This window comes from Cetorhinus maximus, unplaced genomic scaffold, assembly GCF_964194155.1.
Source record: "Cetorhinus maximus unplaced genomic scaffold, sCetMax3.hap1.1 HAP1_SCAFFOLD_1491, whole genome shotgun sequence".
Taxonomy (NCBI): Eukaryota; Metazoa; Chordata; class Chondrichthyes; order Lamniformes; family Cetorhinidae; genus Cetorhinus; species Cetorhinus maximus.
In genome coordinates this window covers 47,732-74,016 of record NW_027597432.1, presented here as the reverse complement: position 1 = coordinate 74,016, position 26,285 = coordinate 47,732, and the positions used below count along the sequence as shown (strand labels likewise).

The following is a 26,285-nucleotide window of genomic DNA, read 5'->3' as shown; positions in this document are numbered from 1 at the left end:
CTATGTAAAGCCTCGTGCTTAGCCTGTATTGTACATAGCTGGTATAATAGAATCACAGAAAGAGGCCACTCAGCCCATTGTGTCTCTGCTGCCCGAAGAATGAGCCACTTTCCAGAGTTTGGTCAGTAGCCCTGCAGGTTACTGCACTTTTTTTAATGAGTTGAGTGTTTCTGCCTCTGCTGCTCTTTCAGTGAGTCTCAGACCCCCACAGCTCTCTGGGTGGAAAATCTCCCTCATCTTCCCTCTAATCTTCCCACCAATCACTGTAAATATATGTCCCCTAGTTAGTGACCTCTCTGCTCAAGTAAACAGGCCCTTCCCATCCACTCTGTCCAGGCCCCTCACAATTCTGTACGTCTCAATCGAATCTCCCCTCAGCCTCCTCTGTCCCAAAGGGAACAACCCCAACCCATCCAAACTTTCCTCACAGCTGCAACTGTCCAGTCCGGACAACACCCTCGTCCATCTGAATAAATAACAGATAGGGTCGACCAACTGCTTTGCCTCCAGCGCTATCTGTAAGTTCAGGTCAGGAGCAAAACACCTCTCAGGCCCACAGCAAACCACAAACAGAGAAGCTGCTGTTTCCAGACTTCGGAATGTGGGCCTGAATGTCAATAATTCCCAGGTCCAACCCCTACTCCCTTCTCTCTCTCTCTCTCTCTCTCCTGTCTGCTCCCATCACCCCACCTGTTGCTTTGTTTGGAATTTGCTGGGGGTGCTGTTTTTTTGGAAATGTCTCAGGGGGGAGATTGGAGCCCCCTCCCCTCCCCCATTGTGTATTCAGGGCAGTAACCCCCTGGCTCCCAGGCTATTGCCCCCCTGCCCATTCCTCCCAGACCTGGGGTCTGTGAGTTTCTCTCCAGCCCCTCCCTGTCTGCTGTCTGGTGTCACACTGCTCCCTGCTGGTCACAATGCTGCAGGACAGGAGATTCAATAGTCCCAGAATTGAGAATCAATCAGATCGCTGCTGCTCCATTTATAAATACCATCCCTCTCGCTCTCACTCCCATTTCTTACTCTCTGTCTCTCCCCTCCCCCCCTCCCTGTCTTTTTCTCCCTGTTTTTGTCTCTCTCTGTTTCTCTGTCCATGTCTCTTTCTCTCTCTCTCTGCCTCTCTCTAACTCTCTCTCCATCACCACCCTCTCCCTGTCTCTTTCTATCTCTGTCTCTCTCCCTGTCTTTCTCTCTCTCTCTTTGTCTCTTTCTGTCTCTCTCTTTGTCTCTCTCTCTCTCACTCTCTCTCTTTCTCTCTCTCTCTCTCTCTTTCTCTGTCTCTCTCTTTGTCTCTCTCTCTCTTTCTCTGTCTCTCTCTTTGTCTCTCTCTCTCTCTCCCTCTCTGTTTCCCTCTCTCTCTGTGCAGCTCTGGGTAGTATAAGGGTGTTCAGGTCAGTAAGGGTTAATTTGGGAATGGGGAAACAGTACCACTCACATTATGATGTAGAGAGTCACATGATGATAGACTGAGTGTAGAGAGAGTCTGTGAGTAGCCAGCCTGAGGACAATGTCTAGTCAGGGCTGTACCTTGTAGAGGTGAGTAGTTATGTGTTAACAATAAACAGCTTATGTTCAACCACACAAGCCTCCGGAACTCTTAGTGAGAAACCAAACAACCTTACAACATGGTGGCAGCCAGTGAGATACCAAACAACCTTACAACATGGTGGCAGCCAGTGAGATACCAAACAACCTTACAACATGGTGGCAGCCAGTGAGATACCAAACAACCTTACAACATGGTGGCAGCCAGTGAGATACCAAACAACCTTACAACACAGTGATGGTCCAGCCTCACACTCCCTGGAGACATTACTGATGCCTGCCCCTCAATGGTGCTGGTCATTGCTGCCAGAATGCAGTGGGCAGGCGCCACAGAGTTCCGTCTTTCTCTCTGTGTTCTCGCAGCACCTTTAAGGAGGGGCTGGCCCCCATCGCACCAGTGTCTGCGACCATTGATGCTGTGCACCAGTTCATGAAGGGCCGAGGTACTGAAGGCAGACACAGCATCGAATGCGTCTCAAGTTTCATGGCTGCGTCTTTGAGATGGGCCTGATCATGGAGCGCAAGTGAGCTGCACTCGGCCAGACAGGAGTCAGACATTCACAGAGGCTACGTGAAGAGTCATGAAGTGCCCTCACTGCATGTTGTCATCATCCTCCTGCGATCGAGCGACTATTAGGGCCTCCACTACATCTCCATGACAGGAGCATTCTCACAGAGGGTATTGGCGCTGCCATAAGCCAGACCGGAGTCAAACATTCACACTGTGATGTGAGGATCTACGGGTACACCTCACTGCATCCTCTACAAATCTGGCAGCTATGAGGACCTCCCGAGCATCTGCCTCGTCTAGCCAGTGCGAGAGCCTCATCCCCGTCATCATCACCACCGAGGACCTCCTCACCTCCATCCCCGCTGCCGTTGTCCTCATCCGAGGAGACCTCCAGCACCTCCTCAGCCAGCTCGTCTCCCCCTTGCAGCGCCAGGTTGTAAAGGGTGTAGTGGACAATGATGATGCGTGATACCCTCTTCATTATAACGTTGCTCCGCTGCAGTCTGAGGCTGCTGCACGGGTCCAGCGCCTGGCGAGGGGACCTTAACAAAATGCTGATGTATTACATCCTGCCCTGAGTCTCTCTCCCTCTCTCTGTAACTGTTTCCCTGTTTCTCTCTCTCTCTCTTTGTGTCTAAATGTCTCCCTCCCTAAGAAAGGATCTACTTACCATAGAGGGAGAGCAGCGAAGGTTCACTGGGCTGATACCGGGGTTGGCAGGACTGTTGTATGAGGAGAGGTTGGTTCGACTGGGTCTGTATTCACTAGAGTTTAGGAGAATGAGAGCGGATCTGATTGAAATGTATAAAATTCTAACAGGGCCGGACAGACTGGATGCAGGGAGGATGTTTCTCCTGGTTGGGGGGTCTAGAACCAAGGGCCACAGTCTCAGGATACGGGGCAGGCAATTTAGGACTGAGATGGGGAAACATTTCTTCACTCAGAGGGTGGTCAACCTGTGGAATTCTCTCCCACAGAGGCTGTGGAGGGTGGGTCACTGAGTGTATTCCAGAAAGAAATGGATAATATTTTGGATATTAGGGGCATCGAGGGGTATGGAGAGAAAGCGGGAATATGGTGTCGAGATAGAGGGTTAGTCATGATCGTATTGAATGGCAGAGCAGGCTCGAAGGGCCGAATGGCCTCCTCCTGCTCCTAGTTTCTATATTTCTATGTTTATGTTTCTGTCTCTCTCTCTTTGTCTCTCTCTCTCTCTCTGTCTCTCTCCTTCTTTCTCTGTCTCTCTCTCTTTCTATGTCTTTCTCTGTCTCCATCTCTCTTTCTCTGTCTCTCTCTTTTTCCCTGTCTCTCTCTCTCTCTCTCTTTCTCTGTCTCTCTCTTTTTCCCTGTCTCTCTCTCTCTCTCTCTTTCTCGGTCTCTCGCTCTCTTTCTCTGTCTCTCTCTCTCTGTCTCACTCTGTCTCCCTCACTCTCTCCTCATGCTCCATCTGCTGTTGTCAGACCCACAATCACCCAGAATGTTCCAGGTTCCACGCTCACTCTGTGGAAACAACTGATTTCAGCGAGGTCACAGGGATCGAGGGAGGGGAGGGAGGGGAGACAATGGGGGAGGGAGGGAGAGGAAGAGAGGGAGAGGGGAGACGTAAAGAGGGAGTAGCAGGGGAAGGGGGAGGGAGGGGGAGAAAGAGGGAGGGGGTGAGAGAGAGAGTGGGGGGGGGAGAGGAGAGTGTGGGAGGAGAGGGAGAGAGAGAGAGAGAGAGAGAGGGAGGGGAGAGGGAGAGGAGAGTGTGGGAGGATAGAGAGAGAGAGAGAGAGGGAGGGGAGAGGGAGAGGAGAGTGTGGGAGGAAAGGGAGAGAGAGAGAGGGAGGAGGAGAGGGAGAGAGAGAGAGGGAGGAGGAGAGGAGAGAGCGCAGGGAGTGAAAGTGGAGAGAGAGTGGGTAGGGTGGGTGGTGAGTGAGATGAAGGGAGGTCTACAATAATTATAAAAGCTCTGGTAAATTGAACAGACTCTGCCCCGAGTCTGGGAATCGGATTTGCACACACTGATGCACAGAGCCACTTGCCTCTGAACGAAAGCAATGAGGATGTTCCAGTTCCTCAAGAACTCGTTTGATTATTGAACGTCTTAGATCCTCCCCCGGTATGTGCCGGACAGATCGGAGACTGGACAAGTCCAGACCCCGTCTTACCCAAAATACGAGAACAAGTTCCTCACCTCAGTCACAAGGACAGGAACCGGATGGAAATTTATCACAAAAGATATGAGATAAGCGGGCAGGACATTATCTTATTGTGGGGAGCTCGAGCGATTGTTCCTCCAAACATAGGGAAAGCTGAGCGGCACAGCGCAAGCCCAGGAGTTTCCCGAATGAAGAGTCGATCTGTGGTGGCCTGGGATGGATGGAGAGATAGAGAAGTTAGTGAGAAGTGGGAAGCAGTGTCAGCACCAGTTACCCCACCCAGCAGCTCCGTTAGCCCCGCGGGAGTGGCCAGGAAGGCCACAGGTGCGGTTACATATTGACCGCGTGGGACGTTTCCTGGGAGCAATGTTTCTGGTCATTGTCGATGCTCACTCAGAATGGGTGGACACACCTGAGGTGAAGTCACCAACGTCCTCCTGCTGCAAACTGAGAAGCAAGGTCAAAGTTTGGCCATCAGCGGACTGCCAGGAATGGTCGTCTCTGATGATGGCACGGCGTTTACCGAGGGCTGAGTTTCAGCGGGTTTATCAGCCTCAGCGGTATCACTCATGTAAAAACTTCACCCTCCCTCGAGCGGACTGGCCGAGGGAATGGTTCAAATGTTTGAAACCAGCACGAAGAGATTGGAGTTTCTATAGTGACCAAGCCCAGCAGGTTTTTGTTTCCATTATAGGACCAGCCCTCACATGACAACAGGCGTCGGACCTGTGGAATGGTTGACCAAGCGCTGTCTCCGATAGAGATTGAGCTTAATAAATGCCAAATTTAGCAGGGGGGTGCGGAAGGTGGTAAGGAGTCAGGAAACTAGACAGGACTGGCATAGTCATGACAAAAGGTTTACTGTAGGAGGGAGGGTATATGTGAGAAATTCTGGAGAATGTTGAGTAAAGGGGGAGGGATGTGGTAATCTGATGTGTAATTTACCTTTAACGAGAAGGTTATAATGGAAGATCACATGATCTTATTATCCAATAGCAGAGTAGTGCAGGCCAACCCTGTAGTCAGTCATGAGTAGTCTTGAGTTAGAGTCTGTAATGTAGACACAGGGTTTGAGTTGTAAATGTACAAGTGTAACTGCTGAGTTCCTTTGTAAATAAATAAAATGTGCTCTACATAAGGACTGTCTGCTGATCTCCTCTGTCTGTGGTACCCACCAGGTCACCCTGGAACTAAAGCGTGACCCAGATCCAATAGTCCAACTAAACTAATGACCAGGTTCCAGCAGGAGTGAATTCCAGAGCTTAGGGACCTGTCTCCCCACCAGGTGCTCCGAGAGGGTTGGAGGTGGGAGGGTGGGGTGGTTGCAGAGGAAGGTGAGAGTCCAGGGATAGAGCAGGGGTGTTAACATTTAAAGGAAACACCTCCGGGAGGGTGGGTGGAAGTGAGGGACACAGCGGAGGTAGCTGATAGGATTGCCTCAGTCTGAGCGACAGAGGAATTCAGGGTCCACTCAGGGTCCGTTGTCAGTGTTGATGGTGGAGGGGGCATGGGAGAGGGTTTGCAGATGCAAACATCCGTTGGTCGTACAGGACAAGGCCGTTACTGAAAGATGGGCTCAGGCATTGGGAACTCCACATCTTAATGGGGCATCCAGAAGAGAACGAGACTGTTACTTGAAAAGGAAGAATGTGCAGGGTAACAGGGGTGGGGAGGCAGGCAAGTGGCACTAGGTAAAATGTTCATTCGCTGAGCTGGTACAGACATGATGGGCTGAATGGCCTCCTTCTGCACCATAACAATTTGCTTGGACCTGAAAGTGGGGGTAATAGGAAAACATGAAAGGTTTTGATGGTTTGGAAATGTTGAGTTGAAAAAGGTGCTGAGGACAATGGAGAGTAAGGTCAAAGGGTAAAAAATGCTATTTAAGAGAGGTGTTTAGTTGAGTTGAGTTGGCTGTGTGGGGGAGATATTTAAGGGAGGTGTTTAGTTGAGTTGAGTTGGCTGTGTGGGGGAGATATTTAAGAGAGGTGTTTAGTTGAGTTGTGTTGACTGTGTGGGGGAGATATTTAAGGGAGGTGTTTAGTTGAGTTGAGTTGACTGTGTGGGGGGAGATATTTAAGGGAGGTGTTTAGCTGAGTTGAGTTGACTGTGTGGGGGAGATGTCCTGAGACCAGCTCTGCGCTGAGGAAAGTTGTGATTTTGAAGCAGCCACTCAGTTCCAACCCAGAGAGCAGTCTGTTCCTGAACTTACTTCAGATATTTTTTATTCTTTCACGAGATGTGGGCTTCGCTGGCTGGGCCAGTATTTATTGCCCATTCCCCTAATTGCCCCTTGAGAAGGTGGGGGTGAGCTGCCTTCTTGACCCGCTGCAGTCCCTGTGGTGTAGGTACACCCACAGTGCTGTTAGGGAGGGAGTTCCAGGATTTGGACCCAGCGACAGTGAAGGAACGGCCGATATATTCCCAAGTCAGGATGGTGAGTGACTTGGAGGGGAACTTCCAGGTGGTGGTGTTCCCATGTGTCTGCTGCCCTTGTCCTTCTAGATGGTAGTGGTCGTGGGTTTGGAAGATGCTGTTGAAGGAGCCTTGGTGAGTTGCTGCAGTGCATCTTGTAGATGGTACACACACTGCTGCTACTGTGCGTCGGTGGTGGAGGGAGTGAATGTTTGTGGATGGGGTGCCAATCAAGCTTTGTCCTGGATGGTGTTGAGCTTCTTGAGTGGTGTGGGAGCTGCACTCATCCAGGCAAATGGGGAGTATTCCATCACACTCCTGACTTGTGCCTTGTGGATGGTGGACAGGCTTTGGGGGGTCAGGAGGTGAGTTACTTGCTACAGGATTCCCAGCCTCTGACCTGCTCTTGTAGCCACAGTATTTATATGGCTGGTCCAGTTCAGTTTCTGGTCAATGGTAACCCGAGGATGTTGATAGTGGGGGATTCAGTGATGGTAATACCATTGAATGTCAAAGGCCGATGGTTAGATTCTCTCTTGTTGGAGATGGTCATTGCCTGACACTTGTGTGGTGCGAATGTTACTTGCCACTTGTCAGCCCAAGCCTGGATATTGTCCAGGTCTTGCTGCATTTGGATATGGGCTGCTTCAGTATCTGAGGAGTTGTGAATGGTGCTGAACATTGTGCAATCATCAGTGAACATTCCCACTTCTGACCTTATGATGGAAGGAAGGTCATTGATGGAGCAGCTGAAAATGGTTGGGCCGAGGACACTACCCTGAGGAACTCCTGCAGTGATGTCCTGGAGCTGAGATGACTGACCTCTAAAAACCTCGACCACCCTCCACAGCAGGGTGGAAGAGAATGAGAAGTTATGTGGTATGCTTCACTAAAGTGACAGCAGATTTTGCCTTGGGTAATATTAGTGGATTTTTATGGTTAAAAATCTAAAATGGAACTGTTGCCAAGAAGTAGGTTCTGATCAAGTGGGATTACTCGGGGAATGATTTGAAAGACTGTTTTAACTGTGCAAGTTTAATTTTGTGTGTTTCAGTTTCTGTTAATAAATCTTTTAATTATAGAAACCGAAAAGTGTTACTGGGAGTCTATGCTTCAGGGAACAAGAGTTTTATCATCGCCTTCCAAATAAAAATCAAAGTAATGATCATTAAGGCAAGTTTCCCTCTGGGTTTTGCTTGTTCAGTGAGTAACATCGGCTGTGATTGTAACAGTTTTGAACCCGTGAGAGACAGTGTGTGTGAGACCCTTACCCCAGTGAGAGTCAGTGTGTGTGGGACCCGTACCCCAGTGAGAGACAGTGTGTGTGGGACCCGTACCCCAGTGAGAGTCAGTGTGTGTGTGGGACCCGTACCCCAGTGAGAGTCAGTGTGTGTGTGGGACCCGTACCCCAGTGAGAGTCAGTGTGTGTGGGACCCGTACCCCAGTGAGAGTCAGTGTGTGTGGGACCCGTACCCCAGTGAGAGTCAGAGTGTGTGGGACCCGTACCCCAGTGAGAGTCAGTGTGTGTGGGACCCGTACCCCAGTGAGAGTCAGTGTGTGTGGGACCCGTACCCCGGTGAGAGTCAGTGTGTGTGGGACCCGTACCCCAGTGAGAGTCAGTGTGTGTGGGACCCGTACCCCAGTGAGAGTCAGTGCGTGTGGGATGTGGAGGGTGTGTTTTTTTGGGGAAGTATCGCCTTTTCTCTTGTAGTTGGTCTCCGCTCCTATAGATGGTGATGCAGATTTGTTGGGAAAGTGAGTGTCTGGGAGCTGTCTTGATGGGGCTGGTCATATCCTTGTCTGCTCTCTGTGTGTAAAGCCTGGTGAGAGGCGGTGCCTGTGAGTATTCACTCTGAGAGATTGAGTGGATCACATCGGGAGCAGTGAGAGAGAGAGACGAGACCCACCCAACTCAACAGCAGGATGGCACCTAGAGATGGAGAGGCAGATGCAGACTGGCTACTGACGGTCAACATCTGGATGTTGTGTGTTCTCAGTTCAGCAGCTGGATACATCGAGGTAAGAGCCTGGTGTTTAGAGAGAGGAGGCACTGGGATTGATCAGACTGTTAGCCTCACCGTCCAGGGAGCAGACACTTATATCCACTGTGTGCACAGCGGCAGGGGCTTGACTGCGGAGAATTTACAAGGGGAACTGCAACCCAGGGAGTGGAACAGGGTCAATGGAGAGACGGGGAGAGAGAGGGAGAGATGGGGGGAGAGAGGGAGAGATGGGGGGAGAGAGGGAGAGATGGGGGGAGAGAGGGAGAGATGGGGGGAGAGAGGGAGAGATGGGGGGAGAGAGGGAGAGATGGGGGGAGAGAGGGAGAGATGGGGGGAGAGAGGGAGAGATGGAGGAGAGAGGGAGACATGGGGAGAGGGAGAGATGGAGGAGAGGGAGAGATGAGGGGAGAGAGGGAGAGATGGGGGGAGAGAGGGAGACATGGGGGAGAGGGAGACATGGGGGAGAGGGAGACATGGGGGGAGAGAGGGAGACATGGGGAGAGGGAGAGATGGGGGGAGGAGAGGGAGAGATGGGGGGAGAGAGGGAGAGATGGAGGAGAGAGGGAGACATGGGGAGAGGGAGAGATGGAGGAGAGGGAGAGATGGGGGGAGAGAGGGAGAGATGGGGGGAGAGAGGGAGAGATGGGGGGAGAGAGGGAGAGATGGGGGGAGAGAGGGAGAGATGGGGGGAGAGAGGGAGAGATGGGGGGAGAGAGGGAGAGATGGGGGGAGAGAGGGAGAGATGGGGGAGAGAGGGAGAGATGGGGGGAGAGAGGGAGAGATGGGGGGAGAGAGGGAGAGATGGGGGGAGAGAGGGAGAGATGGGGGGAGAGAGGGAGAGATGGGGGGGAGAGAGGGAGAGATGGGGGGAGAGAGGGAGAGATGGGGGGAGAGAGGGAGAGATGGGGGAGAGAGGGAGAGATGGGGGGAGAGCGGGAGAGATGGGGGGAGAACGGGAGAGATGGGGGGAGAGCGGGAGAGATGGGGGGAGAGCGGGAGAGATGGGGGGGAGAGAGGGAGAGATGGGGGGAAGAGAGGGAGAGATGGGGGGAGAGAGGGAGAGATGGGGGGAGAGAGGGAGAGATGGGGGAGAGAGGGAGAGATGGGGGAGAGAGGGAGAGATGGGGGAGAGAGAGAAGATAGCAGGATGGAGGAAGAGGTGGAGGAGAGAGAGAAAGATGGGGAGAGAGGGAGAGAGGACAGCAGGAGAGAGGGAGAGATGGGGGGGAGAGAGGGAGAGATGGGGGGAGAGCGGGAGAGATGGGGGGAGAGCGGGAGAGATGGGTGGTGAGAGGGAGAGATGGGGGGAGAGCGGGAGAGATGGGGGGAGAGCGGGAGAGATGGGTGGTGAGAGGGAGAGATGGGGGGAGAGAGGGAGAGATGGGGGGGAGAGAGGGAGAGATGGGGGGGAGAGAGGGAGAGATGGGGGGGAGAGAGGGAGAGATGGGGGGGAGAGAGGGAGAGATGGGGGAGAGAGGGAGAGATGGGGAGAGAGAGGGAGAGATGGGGAGGAGAGAGGGAGAGATGGGGGGAGAGAGGGAGAGATGGAGGAGAGGGAGAGATGGGGGGAGAGAGGGAGAGATGGGGGGAAGAGAGGGAGAGATGGGGGGAAGAGAGGGAGAGATGGGGGGAGAGAGGGAGAGATGGGGGGAGAGAGGGAGAGATGGGGGAGAGAGGGAGAGATGGGGGAGAGAGGGAGAGATGGGGGAGAGAGAGAAGATAGCAGGATGGAGGAAGAGGTGGAGGAGAGAGAGAAAGATGGGGAGAGAGGAGAGAGAGGACAGCAGGAGAGAGGGAGAGATGGGGGGGAGAGAGGGAGAGTGGACAACAGGATGGAGGGAGAGAGGGGAAGAGAGATAGGGAGCGGTACAGTGAGGGAGAGATGAGGAGAGTTAGAGAGAGGGAGAGATGGAAGAGAGGTCAATAGAGGGAGAGATGGGGAGAGGTAGAGAGAGAGAGAGAGACAATGGAGGATTGACGGCAAGGAGGGGTGGAGAGGGCGGAGAGGAAGGGAAAGGAGAAAGGAGGACAAAAGAATGTAGATTTGGAGGGAGGGAATGTGAGAGCTAGATGGAGCTTGAGAGAGAGAGAGCGAGAGGGGGATGGAGGGAGGATGGGAGAGAGAGGGAGGGTGTGTATGTGAGAGAGCAAGAGAAGGGGGAGGGAGAGAGAGAGAGAGAGAGAGAGTGTGAGGGAAGGAGTGAGAGTGAGTGGGGGAGGGAAGGAGAGAGAGAGTGAGTGTGTGAGGGAAGGAGTGAGAGTGAGTGGGGGAGGGAAGGAGAGAGAGAGAGAGAGAGAGAGAAACTGCAGCAGTGATGCTGTCCCGAGATATGGAAGTTGAATCTCTGTGAGAAATCGAAGGGCGGAGAGAGATTATTAACATAAGCAGAGAGAGAGGGAGTGGGGGAAGGGAGATAGAGATGGAAGAGAGAGAGGAAAATAGGAAAACCCAGGTGTGGGAGGTGACTGCGGGAGAGAGATATCCATTATAAAACAGAGAGAGGGGGAGGGAGGGACAGGAGAGAGAGAGAGAGACATATATAGAGAGAGAGAGAGAAACAGACTGAAAAGAGAGGCAGAGAGAAAGAGAGATATAGGCAGAGAGAGAAAGACAGACAGACAGAGAGAGAAAGACAGACAGAGAGAGAGAGACAGACAGACAGAGAGAGAGACAGAGAGAGAGAGAGAGACAGAGTGAGAGGCAGAGACAGAGTTTGAGAGAGACACAGAGATTGAGAGAGACACAGAGATTGAGAGAGAGAGAGACACAGAGAGAGAGTGAGGCAGAGACAGAGACAGAGAGAGAGAGTGAGACAGAGAGAGAGGGTGAGACAGAGAGAGAGAGTGAGACAGAGAGAGAGAGAGAGAGTGAGACAGAGAGAGAGAGAGAGAGAGTGAGACAGAGAGAGAGAGAGAGAGTGAGACAGAGAGAGAGAGAGAGAGTGAGACAGAGACACAGAGAGAGAGACACAGAGACAGAGAGAGAGAGTGAGGCAGAGACAGAAAGAGAGAGAGACATGGAGAAAGAGGAATGGAGATAGAGAGGGTTTGAAAATAAGTCCTTGAGGGAGAAATGCTTAAAATAAGAGGTACATAGAAAAGAAACAAAAGCATTCAGGACAAGAGAGATAGAGTGAGGGAGGGAGAGAGTGAAGGAGAGAGAGATAGAGTGAGTGAAGGAGAGAGATGGAGAGAGAGATAGAGTGAGTGAGGGAGAGAGAGAGAGATGGAGAGAGATGTGTGAAAGAATGTGTGTGTGAGAGGTGAATGTTGTGATGGATGTGGATGTGTGGCGATGAGCTGATGGATGGTGGGCGGAGGGAGGGAGGGAGAGAGGGAGGGGAGATTATTGCTGTGTGGGTAATGGGGGAGTGAGCCTTGTCCTTAGCCCTGCTGTGTAGACAGCTCCAGCAAGCTCGTTCCTCTTCACCCCTCCCCCAGTCCTGGACCGGAACCTTCTCTGCTCCGAGGAGAACAACCCCAGCTTCTCCGGTCTCCCCACATCCACGGAAGCCCCTCAGCCCTGGGACCGTCCCAGTGAATCTCCCTCCCTCCCTCCGCAACCCTCTCCCGATCCCTGACCTGCTGCCCAAATGTTGCGCTGACCAGAATCGGATGCAGGTCCTGTAGCTGGGGAGATTTGCAAAAGCTTTTTAATCACATTCTAGTTCGACAAATCGAATCAGAAAAAAAAAACCCTTTTTGCAGCATCAGGTTACACAAGAGATGCAGCAAGAGAGAGATCAGGGGGCTCAATATGTGTCCCACGGTTCTAGAATATTCCCCCACACACACACAGACAGACAGCGCACCACCAGCACTGGCTAATACCCACGCAGTGACACTGGAAGCAAGCGGAGAGTGTGCAGTTCGGACTCCTCGCCCCCACCTCCTCTCCAACTCTCCGCTTCATCACCGAACACGCCCGGACCAGTCACCCCGACACTCGCCGGACCAGAGACTCCCACTGTCCACCGTCCGGAAACCGCAGCTCATCCCCAAAACCCAGACTGTCCCGAGTGTCCGAGCTCCTGCTCACCCATCACCCGTCACCAATCACCCCCTGTTTCTCGCCTGGGGGACACCCGGCCCGACACTGTCCATTCCAAAATTCTCACCCGTGTTTCCAAACCCCTCCATCTCACCCAACCGACCTCCTCCAGCCCCCTACACCCCCTCCCTATCTCTGTAACCTCCTCCAGCCCCTACACCCCTCCCTATCCATGGAACCACCTCCAGCCCCAACACCCCTCCCTATCTCTCTAACCTCCTCCAGCCCGTACAACCCTCCCTATCTCTGTAAACTCCTCCAGCCTCTACACCCCTCCCTATCTCTGTAACCTCCTCCAGAACCTACAACCCTCCCTATCTCTGTAACCTCCTCCAGCACCTACAAACCTCCCTATCTCTGAAACCTCCTCCAGAACCTACAACCCTCCCTATCTCTGTAACCTCCTCAAGCTCCTACAACCCTCCCTATCTCTGTAACCTCCTCCAGCCCCTACAGCCCTCCCTATCTCTGTATCCTCCTCCAGCCCCTACAGCCCTCCCTATCTCTGGGACCACCTCCAGCCCCTACAACCCTCCCTATCTCTGTAACCTCCTCCAGCCCCTACAGCCCTCCCTATCTCTGGGACCACCTCCAGCCCCTACAACACTCCCTATCTCTGTAAACTCCTCCAGGCCCTGCAACCCTCCCATTCTTTGTAACCTCCTCCACCACCTACAGCCGTCACTATCACTGTAACGTCCTCCAGCCTCTACACCCCTCCCTATCTCTGTAACCTCCTCCAGGCCCTACAACCCTCCCTATCTCTGTAACCTCCTGTAGCCCCTACAACCCTCCCTATCTCTGTAACCTCCTCCACTACCTACAACCCTCCCTATCTCTGTAACCTCCTCCACCACCTACAACACTCCCTATCTCTGTAACCTCCTCCAGCGCCTACAACCCTTCCTATCTCTGTAACCTCCTCCAGCACCTACACCCCTCCCTATCTCTGTAACCTCCTCCAGCCCCTACAACCCTCCCTATCTCTGTAACCTCCTCCAGCCCCTACAACCCTCCCTATCTCTGTAACCTCCTCCAGCCCCTACAGCCCTCCCTATCTCTGTAACCTCCTCTAGCCCCTACAATGCTCCCTATCTCTGTAACCTCCTCCAGCCCCTACAACCCTCCCTATCTCTGTAACCTCCTCCAGCCCCTACAACCCTCCCTATCTCTGTAACCTCCTCCAGCCCCTACAACCCTCCCTATCTCTGTAACCTCCTCCAGCCCCTACACCCCTCCCTATCTCTATAAACTCCCCCAGCCCCTACACCCCTCCCTATCTCTGTAACCTCCTCCAGCCCCTACAACCCTCCCTATCTCTGTAACCTCCTCCAGCCCCCACACCCCTCCCTATCTCTGTAACCTCCTCCAGCCCCTACACCCCTCCCTATCTCTGTAACCTCCTCCAGCCCCTACAACCCTCCATGTCTCTGTAACCTCCTCCAGCCCCTACAACCCTCCCTATGTCTGTAACCTCCTCCAGCCTCTACAACCCTCCCTTTCTCTGAAACCCCCTCCAGCCCCTTCAACCCTCGCTATCTCTGTAAACGCCTCCAGCACCTACAAACCTCCATATCTCTGTACCCTCGTCCAGCCCCGACAACCTGCCCTATCTCTGTAACCTCCTCCAGCCCCTACACCCCTCCCTATCTCTGTAACCTCCTCCAGACCCTACAACCCTCCCTATCCCAGTAACCTCCTCCAGCCCCTACAACCCTCCCATTCTCTGTAAACTCCTCCACCACCTACAACTGTCAATATCTCTGTAACGTCCTCCAGCCTCTACAACCCTCCCTATCTCTGTAACCTCCTCCAGCCCCTACACCCCTCCCTATCTCTGAAACCCCCTCCAGCCCTTACAACCCTCCCTATCTCTGTAACCTCCTCCAGCTCCTACAAACCTCCCTATCTCTGTAACCTCCTCAAACTCCTACAACCCTCCCTATCTCTGTAACCTCCTGTAGCCCCTACAACCCTCCCTATCTCTGTAACCTCCTCCACCACCTACAACCCTCCCTATCTCTGTAACCTCCTCCACTACCTACAACCCTCACTATCTCTGTAACCTCCTCCACCACCTACAACCCTCCCTATCTCTGTAACCTCCTCCAGCGCCTACAACCCTTCCTATCTCTGTAACCTCCTCCAGCCCCTACACCCCTCCCTATCTCTGTAACCTCCTCCAGCCCCTACAACCCTCCCTATCTCTGTAACCTCCTCCAGCCCCTACAACCCTCCCTATCTCTGTAACCTCCTCCAGCCCTACAACCCTCCCTATCTCTGTAACCTCCTCTAGCCCCTACAATGCTCCCTATCTCTGTAACCTCCTCCAGCCCCTACAACCCTCCCTATCTCTGTAACCTCCTCCAGCCCCTCCAACCCTCCCTATCTCTGTAACCTCCTCCAGCCCCTACAACCCTCCTTATCTCTGTAACCTCCTCCAGCCCCTACAACCCTCCCTATCTCTGTAACCTCCTCCAGCCCCCACACCCCTCCCTATCTCTGTAACCTCCTCCAGCCCCTACACCCCTCCCTATCTCTGTAACCTCCTCCAGCCCCTACAAACCTCCATATCTCTGTACCCTCGTCCAGCCCCGACAACCCGCCCTATCTCTGTAACCTCCTCCAGCCCCTACACCCCTCCCTATCTCTGTAACCTCCTCCAGACCCTACAACCCTCCCTATCCCAGTAACCTCCTCCAGCCCCTACAACCCTCCCATTCTCTGTAAACTCCTCCACCACCTACAACTGTCAATATCTCTGTAACGTCCTCCAGCCTCTACAACCCTCCCTATCTCTGTAACCTCCTCCAGCCCCTACACACCTCCCTATCTCTGAAACCCCCTCCAGCCCTTACAACCCTCCCTATCTCTGTAACCTCCTCCAGCTCCTACAAACCTCCCTATCTCTGTAACCTCCTCAAGCTCCTACAACCCTCCCTATCTCTGTAACCTCCTGTAGCCCCTACAACACTCCTTATCTCTGTAACCTCCTCCACCACCTACAACCCTCCCTATCTCTGTAACCTCCTCCACTACCTACAACCCTCCCTATCTCTGTAACCTCCTCCACCACCTACAACACTCCCTATCTCTGTAACCTCCTCCAGCGCCTACAACCCTTCCTATCTCTGTAACCTCCTCCAGCCCCTACACCCCTCCCTATCTCTGTAACCTCCTCCAGCCCCTACAACCCTCCCTATCTCTGTAACCTCCTCCAGCCCCTACAACCCTCCCTATCTCTGTAACCTCCTCCAGCCCCTACACCCCTCCCTATCTCTATAAACTCCTCCAGCCCCTACACCCCTCCCTATCTCTGTAACCTCCTCCAGCCCCTACAACCCTCCCTATCTCTGTAACCTCCTCCAGCCCCTACAACCCTCCTTATCTCTGTAACCTCCTCAAGCCCCTACAACCCTCCCTATCTCTGTAACCTCCTCCAGCCCCCACACCCCTCCCTATCTCTGTAACCTCCTCCAGCCCCTACACCCCTCCCTATCTCTGTAACCTCCTCCAGCCCCTACAACCCTCCATGTCTCTGTAACCTGCTCCAGCCCCTATAACCCTCCCTATGTCTGTAACCTCCTCCAGCCTCTACAACCCTCCCTTTCTCTGAAACCCCCTCCAGCCCCTTCAACCCTCGCTATCTCTGTAAACGCCTCCAGCACCTACAAACCTCCATATCTCTGTACCCTCGTCCAGCCCCGACAACCCGCCCTATCTCTGTAACCTCCTCCAGCCCCTACACCCCTCCCTATCTCTGTAACCTCCTCCAGACCCTACAACCCTCCCTATCCCAGTAACCTCCTCCAGCCCCTACAACCCTCCCATTCTCTGTAAACTCCTCCACCACCTACAACTGTCAATATCTCTGTAACGTCCTCCAGCCTCTACAACCCTCCCTATCTCTGTAACCTCCTCCAGCCCCTACACCCCTCCCTATCTCTGAAACCCCCTCCAGCCCTTACAACCCTCCCTATCTCTGTAACCTCCTCCAGCTCCTACAAACCTCCCTATCTCTGTAACCTCCTCAAACTCCTACAACCCTCCCTATCTCTGTAAACTCCTGTAGCCCCTACAACCCTCCCTATCTCTGTAACCTCCTCCACCACCTACAACCCTCCCTATCTCTGTAACCTCCTCCACTACCTACAACCCTCCCTATCTCTGTAACCTCCTCCACCAAATACAACACTCCCTATCTCTGTAACCTCCTCCAGCGCCTACAACCCTTCCTATCTCTGTAACCTCCTCCAGCCCCTACACCCCTCCCTATCTCTGTAACCTCCTCCAGCCCCTACAACCCTCCCTATCTCTGTAACCTCCTCCAGCCCCTACAACCCTCCCTATCTCTGTAACCTCCTCCAGCCCTACAACCCTCCCTATCTCTGTAACCTCCTCTAGCCCCTACAATGCTCCCTATCTCTGTAACCTCCTCCAGCCCCTACAACCCTCCCTATCTCTGTAACCTCCTCCAGCCCCTCCAACCCTCCCTATCTCTGTAACCTCCTCCAGCCCCTACAACCCTCCTTATCTCTGTAACCTCCTCCAGCCCCTACAACCCTCCCTATCTCTGTAACCTCCTCCAGCCCCCACACCCCTCCCTATCTCTGTAACCTCCTCCAGCCCCTACACCCCTCCCTATCTCTGTAACCTCCTCCAGCCCCTACAAACCTCCATATCTCTGTACCCTCGTCCAGCCCCGACAACCCGCCCTATCTCTGTAACCTCCTCCAGCCCCTACACCCCTCCCTATCTCTGTAACCTCCTCCAGACCCTACAACCCTCCCTATCCCAGTAACCTCCTCCAGCCCCTACAACCCTCCCATTCTCTGTAAACTCCTCCACCACCTACAACTGTCAATATCTCTGTAACGTCCTCCAGCCTCTACAACCCTCCCTATCTCTGTAACCTCCTCCAGCCCCTACACACCTCCCTATCTCTGAAACACCCTCCAGCCCTTACAACCCTCCCTATCTCTGTAACCTCCTCCAGCTCCTACAAACCTCCCTATCTCTGTAACCTCCTCAAGCTCCTACAACCCTCCCTATCTCTGTAACCTCCTGTAGCCCCTACAACCCTCCTTATCTCTGTAACCTCCTCCACCACCTACAACCCTCCCTATCTCTGTAACCTCCTCCACTACCTACAACCCTCCCTATCTCTGTAACCTCCTCCACCACCTACAACACTCCCTATCTCTGTAACCTCCTCCAGCGCCTACAACCCTTCCTATCTCTGTAACCTCCTCCAGCCCCTACACCCCTCCCTATCTCTGTAACCTCCTCCAGCCCCTACAACCCTCCCTATCTCTGTAACCTCCTCCAGCCCCTACAACCCTCCCTATCTCTGTAACGTCCTCTAGCCCCTACAATGCTCCCTATCTCTGTAACCTCCTCCAGCCCCTACAGCCCTCCCTATCTCTGTAACCTCCTCCAGCCCCTCCAACCCTCCCTATCTCTGTAACCTCCTCCAGCCCCTACAACCCTCCCTATCTCTGTAACCTCCTCCAGCCCCTACACCCCTCCCTATCTCTATAAACTCCTCCAGCCCCTACAACCCTCCCTATCTCTGTAACCTCCTCCAGCCCCTACAACCCTCCCTATCTCTGTAACCTCCTCCAGCCCCTACAACCCTCCCTATCTCTGTAACCTCCTCTAGCCCCTACAACCCTCCCTATCTCTGTAACCTCCTCCAGCCCCTACAACCCTCCCTATCTCTGTAACCTCCTCCAGCCCCTCCAACCCTCCCTATCTCTGTAACCTCCTCCAGCCCCTACAACCCTCCCTATCTCTGTAACCTCCTCCAGCCCCTACACCCCTCCCTATCTCTATAAACTCCTCCAGCCCCTACACCCCTCCCTATCTCTGTAACCTCCTCCAGCCCCTACAACCCTCTCTATCTCTGTAACCTCCTCCAGCCCCTACAACCCTCCTTATCTCTGTAACCTCCTCAAGCCCCTACAACCCTCCCTATCTCTGTAACCTCCTCCAGCCCCCACACCCCTCCCTATCTCTGTAACCTCCTCCAGCCCCTACACCCCTCCCTATCTCTGTAACCTCCTCCAGCCCCTACAACCCTCCATATCTCTGTAACCTGCTCCAGCCCCTATAACCCTTCCTATGTCTGTAACCTCCTCCAGCCTCTACAACCCTCCCTTTCTCTGAAACCCCCTCCAGCCCCTTCAACCCTCGCTATCTCTGTAAACGCCTCCAGCACCTACAAACCTCCATATCTCTGTACCCTCGTCCAGCCCCGACAACCCGCCCTATCTCTGTAACCTCCTCCAGCCCCTACACCCCTCCCTATCTCTGTAACCTCCTCCAGACCCTACAACCCTCCCTATCCCAGTAACCTCCTCCAGCCCCTACAACCCTCCCATTCTCTGTAAACGCCTCCACCACCTACAACTGTCAATATCTCTGTAACGTCCTCCAGCCTCTACAACACTCCCTATCTCTGTAACCTCCTCCAGCCCCTACACACCTCCCTATCTCTGAAACCCCCTCCAGCCCTTACAACCCTCCCTATCTCTGTAACCTCCTCCAGCTCCTACAAACCTCCCTATCTCTGTAACCTCCTCAAGCTCCTACAACCCTCCCTATCTCTGTAACCTCCTCCACCACCTACAACCCTCCCTATCTCTGTAACCTCCTCCACTACCTACAACCCTCCCTATCTCTGTAACCTCCTCCACCACCTACAACACTCCCTATCTCTGTAACCTCCTCCAGCGCCTACAACCCTTCCTATCTTTGTAACCTCCTCCAGCCCCTACACCCCTCCCTATCTCTGTAACCTCCTCCAGCCCCTACAACCCTCCCTATCTCTGTAACCTCCTCCAGCCCCTACAACCCTCCCTATCTCTGTAACCTCCTCCAGCCCCTACAACCCTCCCTATCTCTGTAACCTCCTCTAGCCCCTACAATGCTCCCTATCTCTGTAACCTCCTCCAGCCCCTACAACCCTCCCTATCTCTGTAACCTCCTCCAGCCCCTCCAACCCTCCCTATCTCTGTAACCTCCTCCAGCCCCTACAACCCTCCCTATCTCTGTAACCTCCTCCAGCCCCTACACCCCTCCCTATCTCTATAAACTCCTCCAGCCCCTACACCCCTCCCTATCTCTGTAACCTCCTCCAGCCCCTACAACCCTCCCTATCTCTGTAACCTCCTCCAGCCCCTACAACCCTCCTTATCTCTGTAACCTCCTCCAGCCCCTACAACCCTCCCTATCTCTGTAACCTCCTCCAGCCCCCACACCCCTCTCTATCTCTGTAACCTCCTCCAGCCCCTACACCCCTCCCTATCTCTGTAACCTCCTCCAGCCCCTACAACCCTCCATATCTCTGTAACCTGCTCCAGCCCCTATAACCCTCCCTATGTCTGTAACCTCCTCCAGCCCCCTACAACTCTCCGAGATCTCTGCGCTCCTCCAATTCCTGCCTCTTGACCATCCCCCGATTCCCATCGCTCCACCATTGTCTTTCCCCATCAAACACTCCCAGGACAGGTACAGCACAGGGTTAGATACAGACGCACAGACACAGAGACATACAGAGAGACACACACAGAGACGCACAGACGCACAAGCCCACAGTGACGCACAGGCCCACGGAGAGACACAGACATACAGACACACAGAGACACCCAGAGGCGCACAGAGACACCCAGACGGAGACACACGGAGACACACAGAGACACACAGAGACACACAGAGACGCACAGACGCAGACACACAGGGGCATGGGCCTGTTGTATAAAATGAGTGCTGTAATACAGTGCAGAGCATCTCAATGGCCTGTGCATATCCAGGGGGAGGAGGTGCAGGATTCTGGGAATCTATCAGGAGGGAATCAATGTTGGGAGGGACAGGCAGGGAGGATGGATGTTGGGAAAGGGGGGGTGGGATTGCGGTTACTCCTGCTCCAGTCCATGTGCCGGATATAATTCCGCTCCTGGAATATTCTGGAGCAGCTGGTGCAAGCAGGAACGGGAGAAATCCTTTGGGACATGTTTCCATGGTGACAGGCTGGGCTGGATCAGCTCCGGTGGGATTGGTAAATACAGCAACTGCCAACAAACTCTTCTCACCAGCAGGTCAGTGCGGCACTCCCGGAGACTGACCCTCCGACAGTGCAGCACTCCCTCAGTACTGACCCTCCGACAGTGCGGCACTCCCTCAGTACTGACCCTCCGACAGTGCGGCACTCCCTCAGTACTGACCCTCTGACAATGCAGCACTCCCTCAGCACTGACCCTCCGACAGTGCAGCACTCCCTCAGTACTGACCCTCCAACAGTGCAGCGCTCCCTCAGTACTGACCCTCCGACAGTTTGGCATTCCCTCAGTACTGACCCTACGACAGTGCAGCACTCCCTCAGTATTGACCCTCCGACAGTGCAGCACTCCCTCAGTACTGACCCTACGACAGTGCGGCACTCCCTCAGTGCTGACCCTCCGACAGTGCGGCACTCCCTCAGTACTGACCCTCCGACAGTGCGGCACTCCCTCAGTACTGACCCTCCGACAGTGCGGCACTCCCTCAGTACTGACCCTCCGACAGTGCAGCACTCCCTCAGTACTGACCCTCCGACAGTGCAGCACTCCCTCAGTACTGACCCTCCGACAGTGCGGCACTCCCTCAGTACTGACCCTCCGACAGGTGCCAATCCCTGTATATTACGCCAGAAGTTTTTGCCTGAATATTTGGTACAAGTGTGGTCATGAATTTGAAAGCCATGAGCTTGTGTTTGTGAGGTTAGGGAGAGACGGTGCCAACATCACTGAATGCGCTGTCATTCTGCTGAGCTCCTGTCTCACTGAGGCATTGAATGTTTTTCAGGTTTATCTCTCTCTCTCTCACGATCTTCCTCCTTCTTTTCTCTTCTTCTCCAGCTCTCTCTGCCCATCTCTGTCTCTCTCTCTCTGTTGCTCTGTCCCTCTCTCTCTCTCTCTGTCTCCCTGTTGCTCTGTCTCCGTCTCTCTCTCTCTCTCTCTCTCTCTTTCCCTATCTTTTTGCCAGTTGATGATTCACTGCTCTGGGGTTTAATGAACCTCCTGCAATTTGCAGTTCTACCTTATTGATCAAGAGGGGAGTGTGTCATCGATGATTGGCAAGAAACTGAGCTGATAGTTTCAACAGGTTGGAACCTGCTGTCTGGGTATAAAATGTAAATATCTTTCAGTAATGGGTCTTTGAGTTCATGTGAGAGCGTGAGAGAGGGGTGAGCGTGAGAGAGGGGTGAGCGTGAGAGAGGGGTGAGCGTGAGAGAGGGGTGAGCGTGAGAGAGGGGTGAGCGTGAGAGAGGGGTGAGCGTGAGAGAGGGGTGAGCGTGAGAGAGGGGTGAGCGTGAGAGAGGGGGAAAGAGAGAGTGAGACGGAGAAAGTGAGAGGGAGAGTGTGTGAGAGAGGGAGTATGAGAGTAATTGCAAGTCTGAGAGTGTGAGTGTGAGTGTGAGCGTGTTGTTAATGGTGTTGTATTGGGTGAATATACTGACTATTAATTGGGGATTCACTTATCTTCCTAGAACTTGTCACGTTCTATTCCAAAATGCCAGTCATTGAAGGATAGAACTGGAGCCTATGTTCACACACTTTTATAAGCATTTATTTATGGAGATACACATTACAAGCATGTAACTCATAAGAAATCAGAACAGGAGGAGGCCATTCGGCCCCTCGAGCCTGCTCCGCCATCATGGCTGATCTGTTTGTGTTTCGAGTTCCACATTCCCATCTACCCCCCGATAACCTTTGATTCTCTTGTCTAACAAGAATCTCTCTGCCTCCGCCTTAAAAATATTCAGTGTCCCCGTCCTCACCACCTTCTGAGGCAGAGAGTTCCACAGTCACACAACCCTCGGAGAGAAAAAAACTCTCCTCATCTCTGTCCTAAAAGGGTGACCCCTCATTTTAAACCAGTGCCCCCCTAGTTCCGGACTCACCCACAACAGGAAACATCCTTTCCACATCCACCTTGTCAATGCCGTTCAGGGTCTTGTAAACTTCAATCAAATCACCCCTCACTCTTCTAAACTCCAGTGGAAACAAGCCCAGTCTGTCCAACCTTTCCTCATAAGACAACCCACTCATTCCAGGTATCAATCTAGTAAACCTCCTCTGAACCGTCTCCAACGCATTTACATCCTTCCTTAAATAAGGAGACCAAAACTGCCCACAGTATTCGAGATGCAGTCTGACCAATGCCCTGTATAACTGAAGCACAACATCCTTACTTTTATGTTCAATCCCTCTTGTATGAAAGGTTAGAATTCCATTAACCTTCTTCATTACTGCTGGACCTGCAAACTAACGTTTTGTGACTCATGTACTAGAACCCCCAGATCCCTCTGCACCTCAGAACTCTGCAGCCGTTCTCCATTTAAGTAACGCTCGGCTTTTTAATCCTTCCTGTCAAAGTGAACAACTTCACATTGTCCCACATTAAACTGCATTTGCCGGATTCACTCAACCTGTCCATATCCATCTGCAACCTCCTCATGCCCTCTTCACAACAGACTTTCTGACCTATCTTTGTGTCATCTGCAAATTTAGCCACCATGTCTTCACTCCCCTCATCTAAGGCATTGATGTAAATTGTAAAAAGGTTGAGATCCCAGTACAGATCCCTGTGGGACTCCACTCATCACATCCTGACAATCAGAAAAAGACCCATTTATACACCCTCTCTGCTTTCTGCCTACCAGCCAATCTGCTATCCAGGTTAATATGTTACCCCCTACACCATGAGCTTTATTTTCAGTAATAATCTTTGATCTGGCACCTTATCAAATGCCTTCTGTAAATCCAAGTCCAGCACGTCTACAGGCTCCCCTTTATTCACTGTGCATGTTACTCCTTCAAGTAACGCCAATAAATGGGTTAAACATGATTCTCCTTTCACAGAACCTTGCTGACTCTTCCCTATTACCTTGAGTCCTTCTGAGTGCCCAGCTCTAACCTCCTTAATGATCGATTCTAATAACTTCCCCACGACAGACATCAAGCTAACTGGCCTATAGTTTCCTGTTTCCTGCCTCCCTCCCTTCTTGAATAGAGGGGTTATATTTGCAACTTTCCAATCTGATGGATCTTTTTCAGAATCGAGGGAATTTTGGGAAATTAACACCAGGGCATTAACTACCTCATTAGCCGCCTCTTTTAAGACCCGAGGAAGTAGCCCATCGGGACCCGGAGTCTTGCTGGCTGCAGCTCCATCAATTTGTTCAGGACCGTTTCCCGAGTGATTTCAATTTCACCAAGTTACTTTCTCCCGTTCACCTCCTGATTTGCAGCCTAGGTTCCAGGAGGATGCATGTTGGCAGTAAACTGCCGAGGGAGAGCGGGTCTGACATTCCTGAGGTACAGGGGCTCAATCAGGACACCAGAGACGACCCTCTGTCTCTGTTAGGGATGGGGCCTCCTACAACCTGAAGCTTGGCATCAATATGGTCTGTTTTTGAGGAAGGTACAGAGATAGGGAGGGTTATAGGGGCTGGAGGAGGTTACAGAGATAGGGAGGGGTGTAGGGGCTGGAGGTGGTTACAGAGATAGGGAGGGTTGTAGGGGCTGGAGGAAATTACAGAGATAACGAGGGGTGTAGGGGCTGGAGGAGGTTACAGAGATAGGGAGGGTTGTAGGGGCTGGAGGGGGTTAGAGAGATAGGGAGGGTTGTAGGGGCTGCAGGAGGTTACAGAGATAGGGAGGGTTGTAGAGGTTGGAGGAGGTTACAGAGATAGGGAGGGGTGTAGGGGCTGGAGGAGGTTACAGAGATAGGGAGGGTTGTAGGAGCTGCAGGAGGTTACAGAGATAGGGAGGGGTGTAGGGGCTGGAGGAGGTTACAGATATAGGGAGGGGTGTAGGGGCTGGAGGAGGATACAGAGATAGCGAGGGTTGTAGGGGCAGGAGGAGGTTACAGAGATAGGGAGGGTTATAGGGGCTGGAGGAGGTTACAGGGCTGGGGAGGGGTGTAGGGGCTGGAGGAGGTTACAGAGATAGGGAGGAGTGTAGGAGCTGGAGGAGGTTACTGGGATGGGGAAGGGTGTAGGGGCTGGAGGAGGTTACAGGGCTGGGGAGGGGTGTAGGGGCTGGAGGAGGTTACAGAGATAGGGAGGGTTCTAGGGGCTGGAGGAGGTTACAGAGATAGGGAGGGTTATAGGGGCTGGCGGAGGTTACAGAGATAGGGAGGATTGTAGGGGTTGGAGGAGGTTACAGAGATAGGGAGGGTTGTAGGGGCTGGAGGAAATCACAGAGATAACGAGGGGTGTAGGGGCTGGAGGAGGTTACAGAGATAGGGAGGGTTGTAGGGGCTGGAGGGGGTTAGAGAGATAGGGAGGGTTGTAGGGGCTGCAGGAGGTTACAGAGATAGGGAGGGTTGTAGAGGTTGGAGGAGGTTACAGAGATAGGGAGGGGTGTAGGGGCTGGAGGAGGTTACAGAGATAGGGAGGGTTGTAGGAGCTGCAGGAGGTTACAGAGATAGGGAGGGGTGTAGGGGCTGGAGGAGGTTACAGATATAGGGAGGGGTGTAGGGGCTGGAGGAGGATACAGAGATAGCGAGGGTTGTAGGGGCAGGAGGAGGTTACAGAGATAGGGAGGGTTATAGGGGCTGGAGGAGGTTACAGGGCTGGGGAGGGGTGTAGGGGCTGGAGGAGGATACAGAGATAGGGAGGAGTGTAGGAGCTGGAGGAGGTTACTGGGATGGGGAAGGGTGTAGGGGCTGGAGGAGGTTACAGGGCTGGGGAGGGGTGTAGGGGCTGGAGGAGGTTACAGAGATAGGGAGGGTTCTAGGGGCTGGAGGAGGTTACAGAGATAGGGAGGGTTATAGGGGCTGGCGGAGGTTACAGAGATAGGGAGGATTGTAGGGGTTGGAGGTGGTTACAGAGATGGGGAGGGTTGTAGGGGTTGGAGGTGGTTACAGTGATAGGGGGAGTTATAGGGTCTGGAGGAGGTTACAGAGATAGGAACGGGTGTAGGGGCTGGAGGAGGTTACAGAGATAGGGAGGGGTGTAGGGGCTGGAGGAGGTTACAGAGATAGGGAGGGGTGTCGTGGCTGGAGGAGGTTACAGAGATAGGGGGGGTGTAGGGGCTGGAGGAGGTTACAGAGATAACGAGGGGTGTAGGGGCTGGAGGAGGTTACAGAGATAGGGAGGGTTACAGGGGCTGGAGGAGGTTACGGGGCTGGGGAGGGGTGTAGGGGCTGGAGGAGGTTACAGAGACAGGGAGGAGTGTAGGAGCTGGAGGAGGTTACAGAGATAGGGAGGGTTGTAGGGGCTGGAGGAGGTTACAGAGATAGGGAGGGTTGTAGGGGCTGGAGGAGGTTACAGAGATAGGGAGGGTTGTAGGGGCTGGAGGAGGTTACAGAGATAGGGAGGGTTGTAGGGGCTGGAGGAGGTTACAGAGATAGGGAGGGTTGTAGGGGCTGGAGGAGGTTACAGAGATAGGGAGGGTTGTAGGGGCTGGAGGAGGTTACAGAGATAGGGAGGGTTGTAGGGGCTGGAGGAGGTTACAGAGATAGGGGGGGTGTAGGGGCTGGAGGAGGTTACAGAGATAGCGAGGGGTGTAGGGGCTGGAGGAGGTTACAGAGATAGCGAGGGTTGTAGGGGCTGGAGGAGGTTACAGAGA

General features: G+C 53.4%; 1 protein-coding gene across 1 annotated transcript in view; it reads left to right on the top strand.

The window, feature by feature from the left end:
* Positions 1-8,455: 8,455 nt before the first annotated feature.
* The window catches only part of LOC144676315 (amyloid beta precursor like protein 2-like), a gene marked incomplete at its 3' end in the record, with an annotated part of 64,691 nt that continues 46,861 nt past the window's right edge, over positions 8,456-26,285 (top strand). Inside the window, exon 1 of the mRNA XM_078536760.1 lies at positions 8,456-8,628. Within this exon, the coding sequence (XP_078392886.1) occupies positions 8,533-8,628 (96 nt within the window). The remainder of the gene's footprint in view (positions 8,629-26,285) is intronic.